The sequence below is a fragment of the Sycon ciliatum genome, chromosome 1 (assembly GCF_964019385.1).
Source record: "Sycon ciliatum chromosome 1, ocSycCili1.1, whole genome shotgun sequence".
Classification (NCBI taxonomy): domain Eukaryota; kingdom Metazoa; phylum Porifera; class Calcarea; order Leucosolenida; family Sycettidae; genus Sycon; species Sycon ciliatum.
The window spans coordinates 89,786,912-89,800,301 of record NC_088643.1 but is presented as its reverse complement, the minus strand read 5'-3'; the positions used below and the strand labels follow the sequence as shown (position 1 = coordinate 89,800,301).

General features: G+C 46.8%; 1 protein-coding gene across 1 annotated transcript; it reads right to left on the bottom strand.

The window, feature by feature from the left end:
* Nucleotides 1–75: 75 nt before the first annotated feature.
* Nucleotides 76–12,939, bottom strand: LOC135806327 (ribosomal protein S6 kinase delta-1-like). Its single transcript, XM_065320498.1, has 14 exons — nt 12,598–12,939; nt 10,132–10,173; nt 9,781–9,901; nt 9,427–9,548; nt 7,308–8,274; nt 6,388–6,728; nt 5,281–5,328; nt 5,033–5,119; nt 4,204–4,475; nt 3,684–3,721; nt 3,214–3,303; nt 2,334–2,416; nt 1,642–1,737; nt 76–1,202 (listed from the first exon to the last, which is right to left on the bottom strand). Exons 1-14 carry the CDS (start codon nt 12,673–12,675, stop codon nt 1,098–1,100), a joined length of 2,490 nt encoding a protein of 829 aa, XP_065176570.1. The 5' UTR covers nt 12,676–12,939; the 3' UTR covers nt 76–1,097.
* Nucleotides 12,940–13,390: the final 451 nt, after the last annotated feature.

Genomic DNA, 13,390 nt, shown 5'->3' with positions numbered 1-13,390 from the left:
ATGGCGGGTTGAAATCTGACCCGGGTCGAACTCAACCCGGGTTGAAACGCCTCATGTAAACACAGCCTAAAGACATGATCTGTGCACTTGATTTGTGCTTGTTACTTTTGGATATGGTTGAAACAGAGTAAAACATACATAAAATAGAGAAAAAATAGAGAAAGGAAAGAATAACTCAGAGACTATGAACATCAGTATTGTCCTATAAATGACATGATCACATACATGTAAGAGTATTTCAAACATGTGGGTAAATTTTGTGCTGTTTACATTAGTATGCCAGTTTTAAATTTAGCGGTCGTCGAGAAAAGCAGTTTGAATTATTTAACAAAACAGGTAGTTTTATGCTGATGGTCAATGTGGAGGGTTGAAGTCAGGGAGCTGAGGACTGTCCAGCAGGCCCCGCATACCCTTATCCAGTACATGTAATTGCTTGTGCATGCATGGTGCTACTGGGTCTAGTTCAGTGAAATGGAGAAAATAGAAATAAAGACGGACGGCGAGAATGCTTCGTTGTTTTCATAAATTAATCGCTGACCACTGCTACCGACCAAATCAAGGGGGCAAGCACAGCACAGTATAAGTAACATGCACTGGAACTTGACCGTAACTAATCTTCAAAAGGTTAGTTACCTAGATGCATCCCTGTATGGCTACACGGTGCATATAAGTTAGTTATGTCGTGTGTGTGTGTGTGTGTGTGTGTGTGTGTGTGTGTGTGTGTGTGTGTGTGTGTGTGTGTGTGTGTGTGTGTGTGCTGCAACCGTGGAAAACGTCTTGCTGCAGCCGATAGGGAATCACTGCCGCTGATCCGCATGCATTGCCCAAAGCGTTTCCGACGACAGCAAGACTTCACGAGGCACCAGAAGTCCTGCCAAAGACGGTGCCCTCCAAACTCTGGCCCCCTCCGGGGGTGACATTGCCCAATGGGCAGTCATGCTATAGTAGTAGTAGTAGTAGTAGTAGTGTGTGTGTGTGTGTGTGTGTGTGTGTGTGTGTGTGTGTGTGTGTGTGCGCATGGTGTGTGTGTGTGTGCGTGTGTGTGTGTGTGTGTGCGTGCATCTTCAACACACTGCTATTCCTGGCTGTACGGGTACTTAGCTGTGCCAGCCTCGGATCTTGGCAAAGAATGGGTGGGACTTGATCTCTTCTACACCAGTCGGACCAGCGCCTAACCTCTCCCTGGGGTTCACCTGCAAGAACTAACACATGGCAGAGAACAGCAGATAGTGGAATAGGAAATGGTGCTGGTCTATTAGACCTGCACAATGTCTGGGTGCCCGGTATCGGCCATTTGCACATGCAATCCAGACCACCCACCCACAGGTTTTCAGTACAGTCATGTACATACTAGTGCTGTGTCAAGAGTAGTAGATAGCTAGGGATTGCATGCAGATAGCGAGGTAGAGTGAGGTGCTGTACAGCGTACGTGAATGAGCCACGAGATGGTGTTCTCCCTCGATACTGGAAGCATGGCACCATATACAGATGATGTATGAGGTACGCGGCAGAAAACTGCAACAGCAAGGAAACAATGAAATTGAGGGATCGACATAGTTTCATACAGTGCAGTAATGCAAGGAGTCAATATTTCTCCAGAAGATCAGCCAGCATGCACACCCACTCACACAAACTACTCACCCCCATCAGCAAGGACTGGCTACGCTCCGACAGACCAGCTGGTAATCGCAGTCGTTCATGCTGAGTGACGCCACCAGGATGCATTGACAGAAAGCTCTGCGAAGGCCGAAAAGGCATGCACACAGACAGGATGGAGTGGGCAAACAAAGTTAACTACAAAGGTAACCAACAAGCAATGTGAACTCAAGTGATGGCGCCAATAGAACCATCTGTGCAAAATAATTCCCTGCTGTACGGCCAAGTACATGTAGGCAAACGTTGGTCTTGAGAATCTACGGCAGCAAATCTCTGAACTCAGCCGCTGTTGAACAAAGGAAAACTTCGTTGATAGCCAATAAGCAAAACAGAAATCATTCACCCCTATGTTATACCGACGTCTCACCGTACCTACCAGTATACTAAATACAGCCATGTACATGCACACTGCATAGTGATGGCCAGCAAAGTTTGACCGCTAGGGCACTTTTAGCACCCAGAGCAAACTTTGGCCATGCCTGTGTTGATGCCCTGAAGCTGTGTAAGCTGAATCAGAGCATACGCCCAGTGCGTGCACTTAAACTTCACAATGCAGTACTTGTGCGTGTGGTCCATGTCACAGGCCAGCACAGCACTTCAAGGTTCTATAACTTTATAAGCAGCAGCAGCAGCAGGAGCAGCATAACTGGCATCTGCACACTAGTAGTAGTACTTACACGTCCGGTCAGCAATTCATAAATCAGAGCACCTAAACTCCACCAGTCTGCTCCAGGGCTGGGAGCCTCTGTCCAAGACAACTCTGCACAACAGTGAGAATGACAGCAATGCTACTGGTACTCGTAGTGCTGCTGCTGGCAATATCGGGAGAGTAGGACAATTTTAGAAACACTTCTGAAAAGCATTTGATTTTATCATACACCAAACCGCACTCCAGTGTAATGGATAGTGGAAACGAGATAGTAGTGGTAGAGATTGACGAACCTAATGAAGATGAACTTAGAACACAACTTCATGACTAATGAAGATGGCATCAACAAATTTAGGAAAGATACTTGTAGAACAATTGGTCAATTTTTACGACTAATCTCCGTTGGCCAAGTCTTCTTGTAAGTCCATTCTGAAGATCAGGTTCAGTGACACGTTAAATATAGTGACTTTTACAATCTCCCAAAGGAGTGTCGCTATACCCAATCTTCACTGTACAAGACCACTAGGCGCTCCATTGTCCGGACCTTTCTACATGTACGTGCGTACTCTTCTGCAGTGAGCTTCGATGCGACGGAATGAAAGGTGTAACGCGTGCAGTGTTCCGAGTTGTGGATTTTGTCAATCCTTCAGTCCCCAGGTAGCCGGATAAGAGAGGATCTACACCTTGTAGTGTAATAGCATCAAAGTGACACATGCCAGTTGAAGAACATTTCCACGATAGGCTTGATAGCAATATACAATGCATGAACAAAAAGAAGATGGGAGCAGGATGCACGGACATGACAGAAAGAGCACAACATTTGTTTCACCTACTTCAAGGGGCTTGTTACAAACACACCGGCACAGTAACTGTAAAAAACAAACAAGAGGTTACGTTGTATACCATACCTGGTGCAACAAACATGTTCTTGATGGCCCAAGAGCTTGTCGGCCTCTCAATATGCTCCCAATCACCGCAGTACGTCAGCAGAATAGTGCCTGGCGACACAGTCACAATATGACATGTGCGGACACACACACACATACACACACACACACACACGCACATACATACACATGCATACACTCAGACACATTATGATGTGTCAGACTACAGCCAGACAGTGCAGGGAATGCGTAAATGAACAGAGCAGAGCATCAAGCCATGTGGATTGCCAATGCTGAACTGACAGCAGTTAAAACAAACAAAAAGAAAGAAAGAAAGGATTGGCATGGTAAAGCAGTGCTGTTCATGACAGGGGCTTTAGTTTTTTTTTAAGAAGAAAAAAGTCCGACTCCGCTGGTCATTCCCCAACCAGAACCAGTCATGCACTACAGGACAACCACTAGCCTGCACAACACTCAACTATGCAGCATACCTTCTTCAGACAGCAGCACGTTCTTTGAGTGCAGATCTCTGCGGAACAAGTACCAACAAAGAACAACAGTAGGGCAAATACCGTGTGCATTACGAATTTCCGTCCTCTCATTCCTTTAGAACAACTCAAATACACAACACAACTTCAGTATTCTAGGCAGCCATGATTCGGAAGTGAAATAAAACAAGCAGCTTTGATCCGTTAGTTGGTGAGGGTCGCAACATTCGAGCTCGCGGTTTCTCCGCTGACTTGACTTGGCACTTGACTGACTCGTGACTGCCATCCAGAGCACACGAGGAGTCCATCGAACTTTCCACTCGGTAGACCTGCAAGAAACGCACAACTCTCTGCTCTAACGTTGCGAGCCACCAACTTTCTGATACTATAGTGCAGTGTCTGCTTTAATCAAACAGTCAATCTTGGTAAAATGATGCATGCAAAAGTAAGCATTCTTGAAAGATATCAACACCTCTGGACTTCAACAATCTAACAAATAGCAGTGCTGCTGTTCGTAGCTGACCTCCACACAAAGCCAGACGCATGCAAGCTGGACAGGGCGACGACCAGCTGAGCAGACCAGCGCCTCACTTGCTTCTCAGCGACACCAAGCAACGGGGTAGTATCGGCTGTGTCCACGGCGCCGGGGTTGGCACTGCCAGGAGTGGCTGCTGCACTGTGAAAGCGACCAAGATGATCCCAGAGACATCCACGCTGTATGTACTCCAGCAGTAGAAACACACTGCTGGCCGTCTCAAAGTGACCAATTGGCTTTACCATGTATGGACATAGATACTGCAGTTGGACACACGAAATAGTGAAAACAACAACCTAACTTTAATACTATCCGCATGCTTGTATGCAGTGATAACCGCATTCTTGTATGCAGTGATAACCGCATTCTTGTATGCAACCCATGTACATGTAGACACACCAGAGCAAGAACAGCTGGCTTCACATGTCAGCTATTGCAAGCCAATGCCATCACACAGCAACAAGAAGTAGTGGTGGGAACTGCTGTGGATGTGGGACTTGGGCGTGTTGGATGGGTGGCACGGTACTATAGTGCGTTTCAAAAGTCCAGACCTCTGGTTTAAAAAAACCGTTAGGCCCGCATCTATACCACATAAAATCTGTGATCACTTTGCGCATAAAATTTCCGGTGTCGGGCGTTTGTTATCTAATCGCTTAGAAACTTGTATGAGAAAAATTGCGGGAGCTTTCCGAGCAAGTCCGAAGAAATTTCCTAAAAAGCTCAAACCAAATTTGAATTATTCAAAAAAGTCTAGAGGTCTATACTTTTGAAACGCACTGTAGAAGCACAACTGTTCATGACTTCAATCACTTCATACCTTCATCCGACACTGGCTTCTCCTGGCCGAGTTGCTGCTACTACTGCTACTGCTGCTGCTGGAGATGCACTGACTCTTGACAAGGCTCTATTCCACACCATCAAGAAGGCAACAAAAAAAAAACTGGTTACCGATTCAAGATACACTAGTAGAATGCAATCACTGTAGAATGCGGACAAGAAGTGAACAAGGTAAAATAAGTTTCTTGCTTCCACAACAGTATGGGTACGTGGTAGGATGGGAATTACCTTGATCAAATAAACATCACCAGTGAATTTGTTCTCCACTAACATACACTGCAGAGGGAGAAAAATAAAAGTGACAGTCAGGACAGCAATACCATCAAGCCTCAGAAAGAGACAAATAGCTAGCAAAACAGTAGCCCATGTACCAGAAGACGTTTTCACATGATCCATTACATTTTAAAAGCACACGAAACTTGCAACAGGTAACAACAGACTCACTAGGAGCAGATCATTACTGGATACAAAAGTAGTGCCAGTAGCATGATAGTGTTCATCACAAGCTCACAGGAAATAGAATCTGATGTTAACCCATTGGAATTGTTTAGGCCAGTACCACGTGACTGTGACATTCTACATGAATCAATAGGCACTGTGTGCAATACCCCGACCCGCATCTATGGCAGCTAACCGCCTTTGAAAGTATACATGTACAACAACACAGGCAAGTTCTAGAACTTAGCAATGCACGTAATACGATTTAAAGATATACAGAAATTTTCGGTAGTGTTTTATTTCCGGTAACTTCGGTGCCGACAATTTTTACCGAAAATTTCGGTACAACCGGTACTGTATACATGTACATGTACCGTAAAATCTCGCCAGAGCGCCCCGTCTCTCCCATCCGCCCCTCCTTGATTTCTTGTCAGGGAAGTGATTGATTGTATCCTCGTATGACTCTGTGATGCCGTACTGTACTGCAGACGCATGCTCGATCCCGTTGGAAATGTGCGCAACAGTGCCCACCCTCTTGACCAAGGGATCGCACAAACCCTGAGTTTTGACGGGTCTGCACGACTCCTGGCTCTTGACCTTTGGTCGGTGTACGATGTGCACGAACAGTTTTTGCAGGGCGAGTACTTTTTCATGTAGTGCTGAATGCGGCAAGTAGGACTCGCCCATCCGCCCCTCCCCACCTGAACCTACTCAAAGCGTCGAGGAGGTAGGGGCGCTCTGGCAGGATTTTACGATAGTACTAGTACACTTACCTGGAAAACGGGTTTTACTGAAAATTTCCCTCCACCGAACCGCCAATTTTGGAGAATACCGAAAATATTACACCACCGAAAAGTTCTGCTTTTACAGTATATTATAACTGTTAGTGGTACCAACCTTGCCGACTGGCCGGAGAACTCGGTAATCTTGAAGTCGAGGACCAACATGAACAGGTCTTTCAATGTTTTTCAACGTTGCCGAATGCTGGTGAATGTTGGTAAGATAGGAGAGGGAAGCAGGAGGACTTTCCAAAGCCGACAAGACACGCACGGCACTGGATTGCTTCCCTGATAAGCCGGACGTTGTGAGATACGGCAGCTGGCTGACCTCTTCCCGCAGATGATTACCCTCCTGGTTACCAGCACTGCCGCCCTGAGCACGCTGTAACACTTCTGCTCGCTGCAAATACTGGGCAGTTTTCATTCGCACAGCATCGCGTCGAAAGGAATTCGAATCCGCTATAATAAACACAGGGAGAGAAACGAATAGATGCACAATAATGGTGAAAAAAGGAGGACAAAATGTTACGAGTTACGACTAACTGTCCACCAACGTAACCAGATCTTATACAGTCAGCGAGTGCGACAAAATGGCACAAAACTGACAAGGAGTACTGAGACATTCGGCGACCTGACACCTAGCTCCAACACTTCTCCAAGGCGCAAACCAACAACCTTCCAACTTGGAACTCAGTACTCCTTGTGTTGTGCCATTTTGTCGCACTCGCTGACTGTATAAGATCTGGTTACGTTGGTGGACAGTTAGTCATAACTCGTAACATTTCGTCCTCCTTTTTTCACCATAATTTAATTGGCTCACCATCCGAGTTAGAGATGCACAATAGTTGAAAACAACAACAAAATATGGCGTGTCACCTAGTAGGCCAAGGGACATTTTCCTTGACAAACACTACGTCTGCAAAGCACACGAGTGAAAGAATCGACGACACATGGTGTAATGTTACAGCTTACAAGTAACAGTTACAACAGAACGTTGGTGAGAGCTACCATTGAAATGAAAAGAAGATATTCACTTACTTTGCACCCCAGATAGTAAAACACCAACACCATTGACGTAGAGGTCATATGCCTCGTCGTACTGGGATTGGCTTTCAGCTGCAATTGCCCTGGACACCAGTCTTGAGGCAGTCACTATATAGTCAACATCTGATGATTGCTCATCACTACTTTTCCCTGCATGCGACAAATCAGCGGTTGGCTGAGTTCTGTTTTTTAAATCCAGATTCAAGTCGGTTGGTCGCCCTGCACTGCTCGCAGGTTGAGAAGATCCATCTTGATCGTGTTGACGGTCATTTTCCGCAGTGATAGCTGAAAGACTGTTGTTGGTCACTGTATGGTTGCAGTCATGTTGCACCAAAGTCGATGACCGTGACTTGATGTCGGCGCTATCTTCATTGTCACTTTCTTCGCAGGAATCGGCTGCCTCTCCGCCCTCCTCCTCGGCTTCAGCAGCATGCACAGTCTCATCACATAGGACACTCACATCTAACATGGTGGCTTGCAGGTCAGCGGTGCATGCATCTCCTCCAGAAGTGCTTCTACTTTCAAAGAATGGATTGCTTGTCGATCGCTCACCTACTTCGATATCAGCAGAGTCTGGTGTAGGACTGACCGCTCTGCTTAACCAAATAGAGTCACTGCCAGCTGACAATGCATCAGAACAAACAGCCTGTGACAATCGTTTTGGAGACAAAGGATCTTCACCACCATCAATTTGATCGCAAGATGTAGAATCTTCCAACCGGTCCGCTGCGACCTCATCAAAGCAAAATTCAGGCGTGAGCTGCCGCAGAAACTCATTATCATTGATATCAGGAGGGTCTGGTAGACTGTCAACGGAGTTGCAGCTTCCTGCTCTGGACAGAGATATCCTGTTTGACTGGGCAGGAGCTGGTGAGACCAGAGTCGGTTGGAAGGAATCAGATACTCCAGGGTCGTCCATAGAGGAGACAGGCGTAGCCCCGGACGATGGCAAATCATTAATCTAAACACACGGGGGGGGGGGGGGGGGCAGAGAACAAACCCAGAAAAGCACATCCCTCAGCAGCTGAAAGTCTACATCCAAACTGAACCTCAACATTACTGTTTATAATCTTTGTTCCGGCTAACAAGATGGATTTTGAATACATCCTTTTCATCAGGCGATTGGAAGGAAATTTTTTGTCAGTTGCTTTGTCAAGGAAGCAAATGTGCTACACCAGACAGTCATGGCCAAAGAAATCCGACCTCATGATATGATAGAGCCAAGGGCTAGGCGGTCCTTGCATCACACACACACGCACGCGCGCGCGCGCACACACACACACACACACACACACCACTCTGCTCACTTGAGCGCGGCACTACTGTACTCATGGGGGCGGATTTCTCTGGCCAGAACTGTACAAGAAAGCAGAGTACAGTATTACATAGAGAGATGTATGCTTTATACATGCATATCTGTGGTTACTGGTAACCGTAAGGCTGACATTTGCAATTCGTGAGGGATGTGTGACAAGGATGGATGGAAGGCTCCACTTGCATACCGTAGTATCGCCAATAAATGCACAGCTCCATTGTCAAATGAGTGCTATTCACAAATTTTAGGGTGTGTTCGTTTATTCTTCTGTCTCTTCTAGAAAAGTCTGCTAGGAAGAGAAGACATGAGAATATGTTTCGAACGGGTCAGAAGAGATCCAGGATTTTCCCAGTGCGTCACGGCAAACAGGAGTCTTTCCCAGTGCGCTACGGCAAACAGGAAATTTTTCCCAGTGTGTCACGGCAAACAGGAAATGCTTTTGAGGACGTGTTTATTCAAAAGTTTTTTTGCCAAAAAAAGACTCAAAGTCCCTTTTGTGCAGGCGCAAGTGACAAAAAGCGGGAATCTTCAACTTTCTTCCACCTCAAGGGCTAGAAGAGCCAGCAGAGCTTGGCAAAGCTTGGCAGAGTCTGCTGCTTTTGTCAGAGGATAAGTGAACGCTCTTCCAAATGTTGGAGATTCTTGCAGAGGATAAACGAACGCACCCTTAGTCGTACAGTACTCTCCCAACCGTCGCGGATGAGATCTGTATGATCCAAACAGGTGCACACATGTACAATGTCTGGTGGCAGCACCTGAGCACGTATCACAAAACAAACCTTGTGACTGCACACTTACATCATCATTGAAAAAATCCTTGGCAGCATTCGTCTGGTAGAGCAACGGCCGCTGGACAACGAATGCCAAGAAGAGCTGACTGGCTAGACGCCGCTTCTCCACAACATCTTTGTTGAAACGCCCTACAAAGTGCACCAGGCAGGGGAAGAGTCACATCTTTAGATTTAAAACTAGTAGAAGAAGGGCAATGTAAACACTGTTGAGATCCAGCACATGCACACCAACGTTCACACCAAGCACACGCACACCAATGTTCCGGCTCTGAAGAGCTGTACCCTCATTAAATTTTAGGCACGCTGTGATACTACTGGTATTCAAAACACTGGACTGTTGCTAAAAAAAGCACCCACTCACCAAAGTATTTAGCTTTTGGCAAATCCGGCAATTGATCATCATCACCACTGGCTTGTTCTATCAGTGATTGCAGGTGACGGTGTAAGCGAAGAATAGAGCTGTAGCGTCGATAAACACGGGTCTGTAGGGAAAGTAGACAACAGTAACACACTCAAATACATAACAGTAAAGTAGCGCGTCTTGCGAGAGCCCCCCCCCCCCCCCCCCCCCCCCCACTGATTCTACAGCCAGGGAAAGGAAAATCGTATGGCAGAGTGCAACGAAGTTTGTACGGTTTGAGGACGGTGTGTGTAGGGTTTTTCATGGCTAAAGAAATGACAAAAAAAAAGCAGCTCACACATCCCACTTTACCTGTTCAGCTGAGGCAGCATTCGCACCATGTGAAGCAGAGCTCTACGAGAAAACAAAAACAAAAAACAAGACCATAATTAGAGCTCGGTACCTCTTGACAACTGTCCTCTTGGTTGGATCCGTGATCTTGAGCGGATTCATGCCACACTTGGCTACTGCCATTGTACCATCAAAATAAGTAGACAACCTAAAGCTAAGTAATAGGTACTACCTGACCTGCAGCCAATGGTTTATTATTTTAATTTTAACTTCAGCCAGTATGACTACTACTGTATTCACTTTGTCTTGGGGGTTAGACATGGGGAAGTTACCATACCGGGGTGTGAGCCTGCCTCTTGGTATCAGGAGTACAGCTCGCTCGACTCGTCTGTGCTGAGTGAAGAAGACCCATACCTTGATCTGGTTTATTCTTTTAACCTACTTGTACAGTAAAACCTGGTGTAAGCGACCTCTGGGTTTAGCGACCACCTGCTCTTAACGACCGTTTTCCCATGCACCGACAGTTCTACACAGACACTGTGGGACCTGGGTCTAAAGATCACCTCCTGGCTTTAATGACAGCTTTTGCTTGCACTGTGGGGTGGTCAGGTTTTACTGTACTTAGAGAACTCACCCTGACAAGTCATTTACAGTCATCAGTATCTTCGCTCTGCTGGTGCTCAATTTCACCAAAACTTCAGACATGATCCATGGGATGATTCTGATGTTCAAAAGTGACCCAGATTGTTGGAATTTGAGTTAGTGTCTTTTTTCAAATGAGCACACGGCTGCGTTGGAGTGTGCCAATACTTTAAAATTATCCAGATCCTTACACGGTGCTTGTGTGTGCGTGTATGTACATTTGTGTGTGTGTGTGTGTGTGTGTGTGTGTGTGTATGTGTGTGTGTGTGTGTGTGTGTGTGTGTGTGTGTGTGTGTGTGTGTGTGTGTGTGTGTGTGTGTGTGTGTGTGTGTGTGTGTGTGTGTGTGTGTGTGTGTGTGTGTGTGTGTGTGTGTGTGTGTGTGTGGTGTGTCTTGATCTGTTTCATTCGGAATCAGATTCGCTATCGTTGCTATAAGTATAAAGAGAAAATCTGTGGGTGCATATCCAGTGCATTTGTAGATTTGTGTGCTTCTCTTGCGACGGGCGTATACATGGTACATGGTGTGTGTGTAGATGTGTGCACGTGGGTGTGTCTGTGTGTGTGGTGCTGAACTTTATCACTTTTTGCATGTCCACTGTCCACTGCTCAGAACAGATCAGCATTTGCGGAGGTTATGCATGATCGGCCACAGACCGTGTCTCCTGAATTTTAATGTGGCTTTGATCACATCCACGTACATTCCCCTTTAAAGGGGAAGTATACCCTAAAATCAAATTTTCACCAGTTGTAGTCTTCTGGGTGCTGAGTCGAATGGTCTTGGTCCGAGGAAGCTGCGACGCTCCCTTCCTACTTGAATCCCAATCGAACTCGCGCACTTCCACCGAAACTGGGTGACTGCGCCCTACTAGATGGGGATTTGTATGCAAAATGTCACTAAAAGCGCCATTTCGTTCTTATAAAAGCACGGATGACCGCGATTGGCCCATATGTTGTAGTCTTTTGGACGCTGAGTCGACTGGTTTTGGTCCGAAAAGGCTGCGATGCAGCGTTCCTCCTTTATTCCCAATCGAACGTGGTTGAACAAGTGGTCACGTGCTCCTGGGTGCCCAAATCACCTGGTCACCGCGCCAGCAGGCGACAACTTTCACACCAAGGTTCAACTCGAGTTCAACTCGAGTGACAGGACTGCACCCAAAAAAGGTCAAACAGGCTAGTAAGTTGTACCCTGCAGGCACGGTGACCAGGTGACTGGTGTACGCAGGAGCACGTGACCGCTTGTTCAACCATGTTCGATTGGGAATAAAGGAGGAACGCTGCATTGCAGCCTTTTCGGACCAAAACCAGTCGACTCAGCGTCCAAAAGACTACAACATATGGGCCAATCGCGGTCATCCGTGCTTTTATAAGAACGAAATGGCGCTTTTAGTGACATTTTGCATACAAATCCCCATCTAGTAGGGCGCAGTCACCCAGTTTCGGTGGAAGTGCGCGAGTTCGATTGGGATTCAAGTAGGAAGGGAGCGTCTCAGCTTCCTCGGACCAAGACCATTCGACTCAGCACCCCGAAGACTACAACTGGTGAAAATTTGATTTTAGGGTATACTTCCCCTTTAAGAAAAATTGGGTAGGTCGCAACATGATTTTAATAATTATACAGGTATGACTGGTGCATTACACACACACACACACACACCACACACACACACACATACACACACACACACACACACGTGTACAAGTAAAAACATGCATGCACACACACCACACACATACACACAAACATGCGCGCACACACACAGGTGTTACCATACACGGGCTTGCACAGGCGTGTACGGTGTATCTACACTACAGAGTTCAGTACATATACAGTACACACTACTTACTGCTACAGTCACTAGATAAAGTGTGTGGCCCGCTTGGGACCGCTTTACTTCAGGTATAGACACGACCAGCGCCGCCATCTCATTTGGGACTCCTTCACTCTCTTCTTGCGTCAAGTGCAGTCCAACCTGGGTCCATATTCTACCTGCACTTGGCAATCATGTTCTAGGAAGGTGCGGGGCTACTGGCACCTCGTCGTGTGTTTAGCCTGTCATGTGGATCTTGATCTCCGGGTGAAGGAAACGTCTTTCTAATAATAATTGTTGTCATCTCAGTACATCAACCAGTACAGGGAGTCGTGAAATCAACCCTGGCTCTTGCTCTGTGCAGCTGCGTTGTTCCTCAGACAGAAGGTCCCAGGCCCAGCCGTCTTCATTTGAATCAATCACCGAAAAAATGAGAAGTCAAAATATCACAACAGGATTACGTCACAAATGCATAAAACGTCATCGTCGAATCCGACGTGACGTCGCGACGCGACGTCTCCTCGATCGACGATCGATCGTCGACGATCGGCGATCGCTACAATCGACGATCGCTGATCAACGTCGAGGACGCGGACGATCGATCGTCGATCGAGCCGCGTGCGCGTGCAGCTAGTCAGACAAACGCGATCGCTATATCGATCCATCGTCCCATCGACGCTCAGCGCGCGCTCGCTCGCAGATCAGACTCGTACCGCGTAGATCTACGCGGTGATCGTGCAGTTCGCGGGTAGACCTACGAGTATGTGGTGCGATACCATGCCAGGGAGCCCTACACATACCGGTATGTGTAGGGCTCCCTGGTGCGATA

Coding starts and splice junctions, on each gene's coding strand:
- LOC135806327 (XM_065320498.1), bottom strand. CDS start 12,675: ATGGCGGCGCTGGTCGTGTCTATACCTGAAGTAAAGCGGTCCCAAGCG. Junction 9,902..10,131: donor ATGCTGCCTCAGCTGAACAG/GTAAAGTGGGAT, acceptor CTTTCCCTACAG/ACCCGTGTTTATCGACGCTA. Junction 2,417..3,213: donor GAACATGTTTGTTGCACCAG/GTATGGTATACA, acceptor ACTGTTGTGCAG/AGTTGTCTTGGACAGAGGCT.